Below are 16,260 nucleotides of genomic sequence, written 5' to 3' on the forward strand. Positions count from 1 at the left end.
GTATACATAGATACACAACGTATTTCATGTGTCAATGCTTAGAAAATACGTTCACGACCCTTCCCACGTCATCCAACATGAAGATATTGACATCCAGGAAGATATGACTGTGGAAGAAATACCTGTCGAGATCGTGGACCGTCGAGAACAAGTGCTTAGGTCGAAGGTCATTCCACTTGTTAAAGTGAGATGGCAACATCACGGAGTCGATGATTGCACTTGGGAGCCCGAATCGGATATGCGGGATAAATATCCTGAACTCTTCGCTTTGTACTCTTAACTGAATTTCGCGGACGAAATTCCTTTAAGGGGGTAATGATGTAAGACCCGCAATTTTTCAGAAAATATCTGAATAAATTCATGAGGCATTTACCGGTAAAAATAGCATTTTTTCTCAGAATGCGAAACAAATCAATTCCTGCGAGCCAGTTATACTTAGGATATTCGTCGAATCGCGAATATATGCTCAAACACTCTGGAAGCCATAACTTCCTATCTGAACGAAATCAAAGGATTCCTGCGAGCCAACTTTCTTAGTTACATCAATACGAAGATAATGGCCTACTCAGAAATTTTCAGAAAAAAATGCCGAAAACTCAACTTTTTTGCGGGACCCGCAAAAATATTGGTGGGACCCACAGAAATATTTCTCAGAAAATATTCTAGAATATTCTAGAACATTCCAGGACCTTCCAGCACCTTCCAGGGAATATTCCATGGAATATTCCTTCTGGATAATATCAAACAGTCAGATGGATAAGATCAAAAGTAATTTTTGAAAAAGCCATGGACTAAAATGGAAATTCTGAAACTTGGGGATCAAGTTTCAGAATCTATAAATAGGGGATGACCCCTCCTTTAGAAAATCGCCAAACCCTCTCTCTCTCCTCCTTTTCCAAACCTCTCCTACCTAGCCTAGCCCACCTGACCTGGTCTGAGCCTGCCTGACTTAGCCTGAGCCTGCCTGACTCAGCCTGAGCCTGCCTGATCTGGTCTTAGCCTGCCTGACCTAGGTCTGAACCTACTTGACCTAAGTCTGAACCTAGTTGACTTGACTTGAACCTGGTTTTGTTCAAAGTCAAAGTCCAAGTCCTTTTTCGTCCGAAGTCCGGAGTTGATCCTTTTTCGAAGTCGAGCCTTGTTCGAAGCGTTTGAAGCAATCAGAGTCGTTTCTTCCTCAAATTGAAGTAAGTTCGCTTCATTAATCTATCTCTCTCAAGTATTTGATTGTTTTTATATAGCATATACTTTCTGAAGTAGTATCTTGCTTTAGTTCTTGGTTGAGCCCTCTAGGACGCTTCGGTGTTCACGCGCTCGCCTCGTAACTATTGTCAGATATATATGTTCGAATGCGCAGTATATGCGTTCTTCAAAAATAGTATCTCGCCCTAGTTCTTGGTTGAGCCCTCTAGGACACTTCGGTGTTCACTCGCTCGCCTCGTAACTATCGTTGGATACAGATCTAGGTGTATATCTGCTGATTCTGCCGACGCGTCCTATATCGCACAGGCTATGTAATTTACCTTTGCCATCGCGTCGTATAATGACAAGGCTCCCTGCTCTCTGCACTTTCCGATTAATGCACTTCCGATTATGCATTTACTTACGTCGTTGCGTCGAACGATGCCAAGGCTCCTGCTTTCTGCAATGTATTTACTTACGCCGTCGCGTCGAACGATGCCAAGGCTCCTGTTTTGTTATATACGTAGAATATTTCGTTCAGTTACACACCCTGAACAATAGTATATGCATTTTCTTTATGCCGCCGCTGTATAAAGCACAGGCTTCTGCTTATACTACATATATGGCGCATAAATAAGCGTTCAAATGGAGATCAACTCCAAATCGCCAATGCGATTCCCTTACCGCTCCTCGTTCAAGATTCTGCTTGACGAATGAAGCCCCTATTGGAAAGGCTTCGGTTTTTGGCAAAATGCTCTTTACGTAAAGACTAAGTCAATTACGTATGGCCTGGCTATGGCCTAGGGTTCCTGCAACCTTAATGGATGCAAAGTACGCACAACGGTGCACATCCATTTCCCGAGTTAAGCGTAGCGATTTCCCACCAAAGAGGGGAGATGCCGCTGAAATGGATAAAAAAAAACGCACGCTTTCTCCGTTAAAGAGAGGAAGTGTTGCTGAAGTTCCTGAAGAAGCTAAGAATAGCTCAGAAAGAACGTAGCAGGAGTGCTACCCAGTTCATGGAATGCCTTCTACGATGTAGAAATGTTCGTCACGCCACTGCCGATAAAGCAAAGGAGGTAATGACGGATTGGTTGGCAAAAGAGCTGCCAGAACCAGTTAAGTGGCACAACGATGCCCTTTGTTGAAACGATGTTAGAATGACTTGTCTCCCTAACACCTGCAAGGGCACCATACTTGTAAGAGCCGTTGCGCCAAAGTAGTGGTAGCGCCTTGACGAGGTCCTGAGCTCGTTGCGTAAAAATACGCCGAGTAGCCGATCCGTAGAGATCGAGTCATGTGCATGCTCATTGAGAATTATCAGACAACCAGACTCGTAAGGGCCGCTGAGTCGGAGTGTGTTGTTTCCACCGAAAGAGGTGAAGTGCTCGTTAAGGCCGAAGTGCCGAGAGCAGAGTTAAGCATGCATATGAATAAAACCTTTGTTCCACGGTGAAAACCGTGTGGTTGATTGGGGTCGGGTACATACTTCTCAAAGGTTGCCCTATAGGCATGCAATGTTCGTCAAGTAATTGTAAGACCGGCAGGCTCCTTTCAGAATTTCTCACCGAGGAAGACAGTGATGGCGCAGCCTTGAGTGACATACATTTCACCCGAACCTGATAGAGTTCATTGATGGCCTCCGTCACTCAAAGGTATGGAGGTCGTGGTTATCCTTAAATATCTAAGGATTGAACCCAACTACTGCAGTAGCAGAATGCATTCGGATACCTAGTAAAGATCTCTTCTGGTATGCTTTACCGTCCTACTAGGGGGATGGGGTCAACAGGCCTCTGGGGTTTCTAAAATATATAGAATAATCAACCCCCAGATCGTCGCGTTGTCGCCCAGATATGAGTCCCCTAAGCCCAGGGGGAGGTGCAATTATCGAAACAAAGCATTAGCTTAGGTACAACGATACTTTGAATATATGCGTGTATGTACGATGTTGAGTCAGTCCTGCATAACCTTTGTGAAGGTGTCATGGTCGGTATACTACTGGACCGATTGGGAAAGAACCCCATTGATATCCGTACGACTATGCGAAGCTCGAAGAGTTGTCCTTAGATTCATAGGATACGGATGTGCCAAGCATAAAGACTTGAGCTAGACATCCATTCGTGACCCTGAAGAGGTCAAAGCTAAGTCGTAAAGACTTAAGCGGTTATTCTAACTCACAACATTGAAGAGGCTTATACGAAGTCATGAAGACTTGCGTGAATGTTCAACTCATAGCCCTGAGGAGGCTTTTGCGATATACGCTAAGTCATGGAGACTTGAGCGTCGTATTACGAACTGCGACCCTGCATTTACTTGAGTTGAATAGATAGGTGTTTGCTTACTTACCAGACCTTCAGTGGTTCTGACCCCGTGTTATGGGGATTTCAGGTGTTGTACCTGCGTGGCGATATGCGGAGTAAGGCGGCATCGAGTTCCAGGGTTTCTCTAGACAAAGTTGTACTGCTTTTATTGAACCTACACTGCTTTTTTAAACAGTAGTGTTGTAATAAACATGTGGTTTTCGATAAAATGGAACACTTTGGTGGTCAATGAGTTGCTTGGCCAAATACCTGCAACGTGCTCGGAGTTTTCTAAAACCGACGACTCATTATCGTCTTATTTCGCTGCTAAAAGCTTTTCTAAGTTCCGCTGCAAAGAAAAAAAGAAGAAGAAATTCATGAAAATTTTAACTTAGCTTTGTTTTAGAAATCCAGGGCGTTACAACAATACTAGCTAAGGTGAAGACTCACCTTCTTCGTTGATTACGGATTGGCATGAAGCCAATGGCGCCTTGCATCAATGCATGCAAGTCCAAATGGCGGATTTAGCTAGAACAGTAGTTTAAAATATTGAATCTTCATTGTTTTTCACAAGCTTTTGTCCTGCATGCTTTTGCAATAGATTTCCTTTCGATTCCTACATTGGCATCTTTGCTTTTGTTTCTCCTTTGCATGTTAGTTGTTCATTTTTCCATGATAATGATGCCATGTCATTCATTTTCTTTTGTTTTCTGATTGATTTCATGGCATTCTCATCATAGGGGTGTGTTGGACCGAGCTAGGCTCGTCCAACTTACACCCAACCCGTTAGCCCATTCATTTTTTTTTTCAATGTGCTTTCTTTCTTTTTGGGTTTTCGGCTAAACCCAGTCCCAGCACAATGGGACTGGTGTTGCAGCCTAGCCCTTGGGCGTGGGTCACAACGTGATCACCTCCTTTGAGTTGTGCGAAGGCCAGGCTGTCGGTGGTTGATGTGTTACCCTATTGTTTCCTTTGTTTTTTTTGTTTTTCATTATTTTTACTTTTTTTATTTCTTTCGGTTTTCCCTTTTGGAACCCGGACTGGAGCAGGTTGGGCTGGCTGTAGGTGTGCCCAGCACACCTTTTCTGCTGCTGCGAACTGAGCCCTTGGGCTCTGGTTCACGCTGGCAAGGGTGGCTCAGTCTGGTCCAGTGGACCAGACCCCCATTGTCCATCCATTTCTCTCCAAGAATGGAGTTGGCACTGTGCAGGTGGCCCGCGCGCCCAATAGCAGCAGTTTTCAAAAATATATATATATAATAATAAATATATTATACATTTATAAATGTATTTCTTTACATGTTCGTGCTACACATAGTGCTAGATGGCGTGGGTTAGGGTGCTGGTCTGAACCGAGGGTCCAGACCTACCCTATAGCTGATTGACCAACGTTGGGCGAGAACCTAGCCCAGCCAGTTTTTACTTGGCTGGAGCTGGGCACGCACATCGTGGGTGTTGTGCACCCCTTATCACCTTGTTAGCACCCTGTTAGCTTTCTGTGGGTGCAGGTCTGAACCGTGGTTAAGACCTGAACCCGTTGGCAGCCCAGCTAGCCCCTAATGCTAGCCGCGGCTCCACTTAGTTAGGACCGAGTGCCAGCCAGCTTGTGCTGAACGCCCGGGCCTTTTTCCTCTAGGCTAAGACACTTTGGGCTCGGGTCTGAACTGAAAAGTTCAGACCTTACCCTGCTTAGTAGCCGTTTGGTCCGAAGAACCAGACCCTTCCCCTTTTTGTTCGGCCCCCGTGCCTTCTTTCTTTAGAACCGTAGGTTTACCTTGTTAGGGGCAGGAACCCGCCCAACCGAATCTGTGGGTTAGTCTGGTCCGAACCATGCGTCGGACCAAAACCCTTTAGCGTGCATGACAGTCTGGTCCAAAGGGCCAGACCATCAGTTGAGTTACAACCTCGTTGGCAGCAAGAGTGTAGACCCTTGTTTTGGTACACTCACAGCCTCGTAGAGCCACCATGATGGCCGTCAATAGCTTCCTATCAAAAACCAGTCCGTGGCTACTTCAAGTTGAACCATATTCGGTTCAACTAGTAATTGCCTTGCCCCGCACCCTCCGTGTATTTCAGTTAGGGTTTTGGCATAATTGTATATGCCTTGTGATCGGATTTTTGCAATGGTATTTTTTTAAACACTATTTTATCATTGAAAATGTTTCGGAAAATCACCAATCAAGTAATAAAAACCGACTTTCCACGAATGTGGTGAGTACGGGTCGAATCCACAGGGAACGAGATATACTCATATTAATTCTAAACTTTGCACTTTATTGATATTGAATCTGCTCAATTACAAAAAATATTACAACGAATTCAAAATTGAGCAAGAACAGAAACGAGGCACGCAATGACTTAAGCCTGCGAACACAAGGGCATTTTCGTCAAATCACTTGGTATGACAATCTATCATTGAGACGAGATGCTCTTACTGCAACTTAATATCACCTGCATGATATAAAAGAAAAGTTAGTAAACTATATACTGGAATGGGAACAACTATTTCTAAATTAATTCTAAGATTAATTGCTAACCTAATTCTACGTAAAATAAGAATTTATCAGAGCCAATACCTTAAACTAATTATTCTAATACTGCAACCAACTCTAGATTAATACTAGAAACTTAGTAAACTTCTAAGGATTGAAGTTAGAAGAACTACGTAACTAGAAAAAAGACAATTGTGCCCTTGCGCAACTTTGGACTAACCTAACCTAGACTGCTCAATGAAAATTACTTCTAATGTAATGATGCTAAACAACAACTATATCTAATCTAAACTATTGCAATCTTTCAGCATACTAGAACACAACTACTAGAACTTGAAATCATACTGAATAGCAACATAAAAATCATTGTAGAGACCCATACTATCCATCAAATGCAACAAACACCTAGCATAAAATTGCCTTGGAACAAGGCTAACGTGAGAATCCAGCTAACCTATTAACATCATTCTATTTCCAAAAATCATGTTAGTATATAATCTAAACTCAGCAACTACTCACTTAACTACCAGCAGACATTTTAACAATTAATAAACTAACAATTCAAGTAACAATTACAGATTACCTAACTGTAGCTAACAACTACTGGCCAATAACGCAATTAATTAATAGCTAATAGTTTAACAGCATTGCATCACAAAGTTAATATGAAACCTCAAGAGTTCGGTAGTAAGCAAGTAGCAGCCATGTATCACGTTCAGACTGTTCAGTAAACAGTACTTTGCTTGAGCTGGAAGCTTAATAGAATTTTGATTTGATTCAAAACAGTAAGCATACTTCACTAAACACCGGTAGCATTTCATTAGAAACTTAGAGATCATTCAAACCATGCTAACTGGAATTTCAAACAGATGCATTCAGCAAATTGAACCCCTACAGAGCTTCAGAAATTTGAACTTAGAATGTTCAATCAATTAATCAATTAACCTGATCCATATATCAGCATTGCAGCTAAAAGCCAAAAGCTCAACAGCAATCAACACAAAACAACCATACGGATCTGGAATTTCAAGCAACAATGATGTTCATCAGAATTTCCAACAGCCACCGTATTCCTCTATCGTCAATTAAAAATCAGATAGTTGATTGTCTTTCAATGCCCAATTCAAATCTTCAATCAGCTGTAGATATCAATCTTGATTGAAACCGTTGATCTACAATCAAGCACTGCTCATCCACAAAACAACATCGTGAAATGAATTTCACGGTGATTACAAAATGAAAATATCGGGCATCTTTCAGATAAATGCAAAATTGTTCAGACTTTAAACAGAGGATTCCAGCCAGAAAACAGGTCTCACGGCTTCAAGATTTCTAAGAGTTTATGATACGCACATTGTAATGCTGAATGCAAAGCTAAAGAAAGAAAAAAAAACTAAACAGAAAGCACAAATGAAACCAACGAATGCACAAATTAAATCAAGGAGTTGAAACAGAAACAGAGAATTAGAATGGAGATCGAACTTCAACTTGATTCAAAACTAAAACTAAAACAAAAACAAAGATATGACTGAACGGTGTACCCAAAAAAAAACTCTACGGTGCTGGTTGACACACCAAGTAATACTCTACGGTTGAAACCCACTAAACCCATCAAACAACACAAACACACTCAATCACACGGGTTGTACACTAGAAGAGAAGAAGAGGAAAAGAACGAACCTATTGAGGCCGTTTGATGAGGGTGGAGGTGGAAGAGAGTGGAATTAGCCCAAGAAATGCACCCTGCTGCCTTCAATGATGCTGAAGATGTTCTTCCCTTGCTGCATCCTGCTGGAGTACCTGCAAAATGCCACAAACAACATCAACACCAGCAAGTTGTGAGAAGAAGAGGAAGATATGGCTAACGAGACAAGAGATGGGAAGGGAAGAAGGGGCGGTTTCCGGCATCTGCAAGCATTTTCCCTACAGTAACCGGACTGGATTGAAGGTGGAAGGCGTGGTGGCTAAGGGAGGCGTATGAAGGAACGAGAATCAGGCTGGAGAGAGGTGTGTTTTCTTAAGGCTAAGACAGAATTTTTCTAGGGTTTTGTGCCCTTTTTATAGCTACATCCTCATTTTTCACAATTTCCCAAAGAAGGATTAAAAAAACTTTATTGCTAAGCGCCTTTTCTGAGGGGGTTTTAGTAAATAAAAATCAAAATAGGTTTGGATCTAGATTGGGGTTGGATTTGGTGTATTTTTCCCCAGATCCAAGGCCCAAAATGGGCGTTTGGATCCACTTCTGACCCGCTTCACTCCAAGGTCTGACCCGTTTCACTAAAAATGCGATATCTCTCTCGTTTTAAATCCGATTCGAACGAAATTCGAACCGTAGCTCAATGACATCTATATGCATCTAAGTGTGGGTTCTAAATCTATAAATGATGCATTTATGTAATAAAAATATATTATATTTATGCGTAATTAATGCATCATCAAATACCCCCATGCTAGAATAATTGCTAGTCCCTAGCAATATACCCTACCCTCGCGATGAAGATATGTACTCCCCGAATAAAATGCAAAATTTATTAAACAACTAACTCACTTTCGTAGGAATCACGGTTGCATTTAGCTCATGCAACAAGCCCTTTAAACCCCTGGGTTACCCCAGTGGACGAGTAAGGTCTCGTGAGGGTTTGCAGAGATGCTACCCACAAACATTAGAAATCATGCAGAACTTCTAAATTTTCTTTAAAAATGCTAGGCAATTCCAGAAATCAAATTTAGCAAATATTTCATGTAATTTTTCACTTCTCAGAATCATAATTAGAAATTTATTGCCTCCACGATAAAAATTTTCCTTTCACTCTTCTAAAAATTGCAGTTATCTATGATCGTTTCTCAGAAAATTGTGTATTATCATGCTATTGTTCATTTTTCATCACTTGTGTATTTTTCTGCACAGTCTTTTATTCTACTTCTAAGTAATGATTTTTTTTTTTTTCATTTAAGCTCTCATTTTTTTTTTTCATTGAATTTTCAATTTTTTCACTTTTTTCATTCTTTTCTTTTCTTTTCATTCGCCTGCGTGTGGTCTGCTTTTGTGCCCTGTGCAAGGTTAATGCCTTCTTATACCACTATCTGTATGTTAAAGACACTAACTAGACACAAAAGTGACTTCCTTCATTTACCTTTTCAACACGAGATTCAGACACTTCAACTTGTATCTGGTCTCAGCTTCCGAGGCTCTCAAAGCTTTCCTTCTCCTTTTCGGGTGGAATGCAAATGCTTGAACTAGCTTCTGCACTCATCTTACTCGGGATTGTGAAATCATCCAAACAACCTAACGCAGACTCTTTTCTTTTAAGCTCGAGCTTTTCCTAATATTTTTCATTTACTTAGTAGTTTATTTCAAACTGTGCTTACTTATACTTTGTGATTCCAAATTAGCTTTTCGCATTCAGATACAGTATTTTCTTTGAACTTCACAAAAATACTCGCTCCTTTTAGCTTTGTTCAGAAAAAATTTTCCTCATGGGGCTTCTAAAAGTTTCTAACATGTCTGATTATGTCAACAACCTTCATATATGCTAAAAAAAATTCTGAAATGCCTAATTTATGAGTTTTAGTTACCAAAACATGATAAACAGGATAAAATAGTGTGTATCTACTGAACCCCCCCCTCCATGCTTGAATGACACTGTCCCTAGTGGCATGCAGAGATATAAAATTACAGTGTAGATGCACACTAACAGAACTTGAAATCAAGACAGGAGAGCGGATAGATACGACCTGATATGCGGGGGCCTCTTGAGCTGATTCTAGACTGGATCATGCTCCACCACTAAGCATACGCGGATGCTCAGTTTTCAACTGACCTAATCGATTGTCTGCTCTAAAAGCCATGTCCTGAGCTCAATAACCTATTCTCACACAGTGAATGTCAGATAAGCCTGCATGAATCAAAGCAATTGTAAGCTCATATAAAATCAAATACGAAACAAAAACAAATGCTAACTGAAATTTCTCCTTCTAGGATACATATAATACATTATTTTGCTCAGACCCTATTCTTTTGCGAGATCCAAGACCTCGCACTCACCTGCCTGTAAAGTACCTGAAATGTAGGGCTTCAGTCTTTGCCCATTCACCTTGAATGTGCCTCTGGTACTTGGGTCAAATAATGTCACTGCCCCGTGCGGAAATACTTCCCTAACAATGTAAGGTCCATCCCATCTTGACCTTAATTTACTTGGGAATAGATGTAAACGAGAATTGAATAGCCATACTTTTTGATCTGGCTCAAACACTTTTCTGATGATGTGCTTATCATGAAAGGCCTTAGTGCGAGCTTTGTATAATTTGGCATTTTCGTATGCATCATTCTTGAGCTCTTCTAGCTCAGTGAGTTGCAATGATCGCTCTTTTCCAGCTTGGGTGATATTGAAGTTAAACTTCTTGATTGCCCAGTAAGCCCTGTGTTCCAACTCGACAGGGAGGTGGCACGCTTTCCCGAAAATAAGACGATATGGGGACATGCCAATTGGGGTTTTAAATGCAGTCCTATATGCTTAAAGAGCATCATCTAATCGCTGGGACCAATCCTTGCGGTCCGGGCGGACTGTCTTTTCTAAGATCCGCTTGATTTCTCTATTAGAAACCTCGACCTGTCCACTGGTCTGCGGATGATAAGGAGTGGTAAACCGATGATTGACAGAATATTTTCTCAGAAGAGAAGCCACCTGCACATTCCTGAATTGCTTTCCACCATCACTTATCATCGCACGTGGCACACCAAAACGACTGAAAATATTGTGCTTAATGAACTTAAGCACAACTCTGTGATCGTTGGTCTTGGTTGCCACAGCCTCGACCCACTTGGACACATAATCAACCGCCACTAAGATATATAAATTGCCGAACGATGGTGGGAATGGGCCCATAAAATCTATGCCCCAAACATCAAAAATCTCAACAATTAAGATCGGGAGCAAGGGCATCATGTCCCTCTTGGACATATTCCCAGTCTGCTGACAACGAATGCACTTCCTACAAAACTCATGTGCATCTCTGTAGAGTGTCGGCCAAAAAAAACAAGACTGCAAAACCTTTGCAGCTGTCTTCCTACTACTAAAATGCCCTCCACAAGCTAGTGAATGACAAAAACTGAGGATGGACTCATACTCTTCCTCCGGGACGCACCTTCTAATGATCTGGTCTGCACAATATCTGAACAACTCTGGTTCATCCCAATAGTACTGCCTCACCTGTGATAAGAATCGCTCACGCTCATTTTTATTCCAATGCACAGGAATCTGCCTCGAAACCAGATAGTTCACAATATCTGCGAACCAAGGTAATTGCGATGTTCCGACGGCCATAATTTTCTCATCGGGGAAGGAATCACTGATCGGCCTCTGATCCAGAGTAGACTCCACGATCAGTCTAGAGAGATGGTCTGCTACTACATTTTCACTTCCCTTCTTATCTCGAATCTCGAGATCAAACTCCTGTAGTAGCAGAACCCAGCGAATGAGCCTCGGTTTGGTGTCTTTCTTGCTGAGAAGGTACTTCAATACAGCGTGATCAGAATAGACAACCACCTTCGAACCAAGAAGATAGGACCTAAACTTATCTAAAGCGAATACTACTGCGAGCAGTTCCTTCTCTGTCGTGGTGTAGTTCATCTGAGCATCGGCCAGAGTTCTGCTCGCATAGTATATCACGTAAGGCTTCTTGTCGACCCGTTGTCCTAAAATGGCCCCCATCGCATAGTCGGAAGCATCGCACATGATCTCAAATGGAAGTGTCCAATCTGGAGATCTCAGAATGGGCGCAGTGGTCAAGGACTCTTTGAGTATCTCAAAGGCCTTCATGCAATCATTATCAAACTCAAAGGGCTGATCCTTTGCCAATAACGAGCAGAGCGGTCGAGAGATTTTGCTAAAATCTTTGATGAACCGTCTGTAAAATCCGGCATGCCCTAAGAATGAACGTACTTGCCTAACAGTGGTGGGTGGAGTTAATCGTGAAATTGACTCAACCTTCGCTCGATCAACCTCTATCCCTCTTTTGGACACAATGTGTCCAAGTACAATCCCCTCTTGGACCATAAAATGGCTCTTTTCCCAACTCAATACTAGATTCGTCTCCATACACCTACTCAGTACTCGAGTAAGTTTCTGAAGGCAATCCTCAAAGGAAGAGCCATACACAGAAAAATCATCCATAAAAACTTCCATGACGTCGTCCACCAAGCCAGAGAAGATAGCAATCATGCACCTCTGAAAAGTTGTCGGGGCATTGCAGAGCCCAAACGGCATACGCCTAAACGCGAAGGTGCCATACGGACAGGTAAATGTGGTTTTCTCTTGGTCGTCAGGATGGACAGCTACTTTATTATATCCATAATATCCGTCCAAGAAACAATAGTAGCTCTGTCCGGCGAGTTTTTCCAAAATCTGATCAATGAATGGCAACGAAAAGTGATCCTTCCGTGTTGCCGCATTCAGTTTCCTATAATCAATACAGACTCGCCACCCCATGGTGGTCCTCATCGGAATGCTCTCCCCCTTTTCATTCTCCACAACAGTGAGTTCGGATTTCTTCGGCACGACCTGGATCGGACTGACCCACTGACTATCAGAAATCGGGTATATAATCCCAGAATCCAACCACTTGACCACTTCATTTTTCACCACTTCCTTCATATTGGGGTTTAATCTCCTTTGCGTGTCACGCACCGGTTTTGATTCGTCAGTACAATGAATCTGATGCATGCAAAATGAAGGATCAATCCCTTTCAAATCTGCGACCCCCCAACCAATCGCTGCCTTATGCTCTCGCAAGATGTCTAGCAGTCTCTGTTCCTGCTCCTCTGTGAGCTTTGACGAGATGATCACAGGCAGAGTCTCACCAACTCCGAGATATGCATACTTGAGTGAATCCGGCAAGGGTTTCAACTCAAGTTGTGGGGGAGACTCTATCGATAATTTGGCTGGGGTCTCAGCAAGTGGTGGGAGAGGCTCAATGCTCCTTCTCCAAATATGGGATCCTGACGATGCTAACGACACATCTACACTATCTCTATAACTATCATCTACTGTATAATACATATCAAGGGACTCCTCTATCATGTACAACTCTGGATGTGCCTCAACTAAATCCTGAGCTATATCAACCTGGAAGCACTCCGTATCTCCCACTGGACCCATCGCGGCATTGAAGATGTTCAGCCTGACCTTTCGGTTGCCGAACGACAAGTCCATGGCTCCGGTTCTGCAGTTGATGCAGGCATTGGCAGTCGCCAAAAATGGTCTGCCCAAAATGATCGGAGTCTGGTGCTGGCTATCAATTCCCTCCATGTCAAGGATAATGAAATCGACCGGAAAGTAGAACTCATCCACTTTCACTAGCACATCTTCCAAGATACCTCTCGGCACTTTGACGGAGCGATCGGCTAGTTGGAGTGTAATCAGGGTCGTTCTCATTTCTCCTAGCCCAATTGAATCATAGAAATATCCGGGCAGAATGTTCACACTTGCTCCAAGGTCGAGCAAGGCACGTTCTATCCTGATGTTTCCTATGGTGCAAGATATAATCGGGGCTCCAGGGTCCTTGAGCTTGGGTGGAGTCTGGTGCTGAAGCACTGAACTCACATGCTCAGTCAGATGGACCTCGGTAGGAACTCTTCCTCTAGATTTCCTCTTCTGAGTACAAGGTTCCTTGAGAAATTTGGCATAAGCCGGCACCTGCTGGATGGCATCTAGCAATGGCAGGTTGATCTGTACATGTTTGAAGATCTCAAGCATATCCTGAACCTTGGTGCTTTGCTTTCCTCTGCCAATGGGAGATTCTAACGCCTTTGGATAGGGTGGCTTGGGGATGTACATCAGGGGGTCCTCCTCTTTGTGAGAAGGCTCACCTCTATCCTGCTTCTGAACTGGGGCTGAGGACTGAGCCGCAGAAGATGGTATGATCGGTTCTGGCTCCTCTGTCCTTGCTTTACTCTCGAAGTGATACTCACGTCCGCTCCGAAGGGCCATAACAGCTTTGGCTTGTTGTTGTGAATCTGTAATGTACAAGCTTCCTGTAATTGGTTTCTTGCCCTTCGGGTTCATTACGGCCTGACTCGGCAAACTGCCCTCAGGTCTCCGACTTATTGCTTCTGCTAACTGCCCCATTTGCGATTCTAACTTCGCAATGGATTGAGTATGAGAACTCAAGATCTGGCTGCACTTCTCGAAGGCATTCTGATTAGAGGTTTTCACCTCCTGGAATGCCTGGAGAAGTCTCTCCTCGAAAGAAGTCTGTTGTGCAGGCTCTTGTGAGGGCTGGGAAGAATAAGGAGGAATGATCTGAGGAAAACTCGGCCTCTGAAGTGTCTGAGTGAATGGTGGCGGCTGAGCAAGATGAGAGGGGGGAAACTGGGTGGAAGTCTGGGGATTCTTCCACGAGAAGTTAGGATGATTATGCCACCCCGGGTTATATGTAGATGAATACGGGTTATTCTGGGGTCTGGTGTAACCCTGAGCGACCTGAACTTGCTCTTGCACAAATTCAGGATACTGAGCTGCTGAAGGGCACTCAGTGACAACGTGTGCCGGACTGGCACATAATGCACACACTGGCTGAGGTTGTGATGGGCTTGAGAGAAGTTGGTCCAACTTCTGAGAAATCATATCCACTTTGCTTTGCAGCTCAGTAGACGGACCAATCTCCAAGACACCACCCCGCTTGGGTCCACTGGGTGTGGCTTTCTTAGAGCGAGAGGTAGAGGCATGGTGCAAAGAGTTCTCAGAAAGAGTATCAAATAGATGCCAAGCCTCATCCTCACTTTTTAACATAAAAGTCCCCCCACATGAAGCATCGATCATCTGACGATTCCGGTCAGACAATCCATCGTAAAAACTTTGCACCAACTGCCATCTGGGCACTTGATGGTGGGGACATTTCCTAAGGAGTTCTTTCATCCTTTCCCACGTCTCATGAAATTGCTCGCCATCCATTTCAGAGAAACTGGTGATGGCTCGCCGGAATTGGTTCGTCCGACCGATAGGAAAGTATTTCTTCAGGAACTCCTGCTGAAGTTGATCCCATGACCCTATTATTATCGTATCCAAGGATTTTAGCCAATACTTGGCTTTATCCTTCAATGAGAATGGGAAGATGGTCAATTTCATGGCATCATCCCCGAAATTTTGAATTTTCACTGTAGAACATATTTCAAGGAACTCGTCAAGGTGCCTATAGGGATCCTCGTGACTAAGGCCGTAGAAAGATGGAAGCATCTGAATCACACTGGCCTTAATCTCGTAGTGTGGCGCCCCAATAGTTGGTCTGCGAATACACGACGCCTGGGTGTACTCCGTGGGGAGGAAGTACTCCCTGAGAGGGCGCACCGGAGCTTCGGGTTCTAAGTCCCCCATTTCGGATCGGTTCCGAGAAGAACGTATAATTCTCTCTGGATCCTCAACGAACGGTTGGAGCGGGACACCCAAATTCCTGCGCCCTTGCATACACTGGGACTAAGTCCAGATGTGTGCAAAGTAACCTAACTAACTATGCGACCTGACTACGTAAATGAAAAGAAAGCAGTAAACAACGAAGAAAAGCAAGGAATTAAAACTAAATGCAATTAAACTATGCTAATCATGCTAAAAGGGAAATTCAACTTCAAAATTAAATCTATTCTAAATATACTTAAGTACAGAAATGGGAATTCAAGCTATGTTATCTAGAACTCACCTGTCTAAGCGCTCCAGAAGGATGAAAATTTATGAATCCTAGAGAAATAACCGTGAATCCTATATGTACTTACTATGTGAATCCTATATTTACTAACTAATCCTATTGACTAGAAAAATAAACTGCAGTTAATCTAACTAACTAAACAGATATCAACAAATTACAAAATTAGAATTAACAAAGTATAATCGCCGTTCCCCGGCAACGGCGCCAAAAACTTGATCGGATTTTTGCAATGGTATTTTTTTAAACACTATTTTATCATTGAAAACGTTTCGGAAAATCACCAATCAAGTAATAAAAACCGACTTTCCACGAATGTGGTGAGTACGGGTCGAATCCACAGGGAACGAGATATACTCAGATTAATTCTAAACTTTGCACTTTATTGATATTGAATCTGCTCAATTACAAAAAATATTACAACGAATTCAAAATTGAGCAAGAACAGAAACGAGGCACGCAATGACTTAAGCCTGCGAACACAAGGGCATTTTCGTCAAATCACTTGGTATGACAATCTATCATTGAGACGAGATGCTCTTACTGCAACTTAATATCACCTGCATGATATAAAAGAAAAGTTAGTAAACTATA

General features: G+C 42.7%; 1 protein-coding gene across 1 annotated transcript; it reads right to left on the reverse strand.

The window, feature by feature from the left end:
• Positions 1–6,905: 6,905 nt before the first annotated feature.
• Positions 6,906–15,344, reverse strand: LOC149849083 (uncharacterized). The gene is made up of 12 exons (XM_090007006.1): positions 15,218–15,344; positions 14,544–15,127; positions 13,841–14,168; positions 13,634–13,700; positions 13,349–13,411; positions 12,087–13,194; positions 12,027–12,036; positions 11,101–11,977; positions 10,516–10,965; positions 10,019–10,158; positions 7,654–7,773; positions 6,906–6,991 (listed from the first exon to the last, which is right to left on the reverse strand). The coding sequence occupies exons 1-12, from the start codon at positions 15,342–15,344 to the stop codon at positions 6,906–6,908; spliced, it is 3,960 nt and encodes a 1,319-aa protein (XP_089863132.1).
• Between the last annotated feature and the right edge of the window lie 916 nt (positions 15,345–16,260).

The sequence above is a fragment of the Nuphar pumila genome, chromosome 1 (assembly GCF_984573655.1).
Source record: "Nuphar pumila chromosome 1, dmNupPumi1.hap1.1, whole genome shotgun sequence".
Lineage (NCBI taxonomy): Eukaryota > Viridiplantae > Streptophyta > Magnoliopsida > Nymphaeales > Nymphaeaceae > Nuphar > Nuphar pumila.

Bases quoted from the DNA above. Each gene is read 5' to 3' on its own strand.
- LOC149849083 (XM_090007006.1), bottom strand. From the start codon at position 15,344: ATGGGGGACTTAGAACCCGAAGCTCCGGTGCGCCCTCTCAGGGAGTAC. The intron at 13,701-13,840 runs GTGAGCCTTCTC...AAACATGTACAG, and splicing joins AGTTCAGAAGCAGGATAGAG to ATCAACCTGCCATTGCTAGA. The intron at 10,966-11,100 runs GTATGAGTCCAT...TGAGTTTTGTAG, and splicing joins AGGTGCGTCCCGGAGGAAGA to GAAGTGCATTCGTTGTCAGC.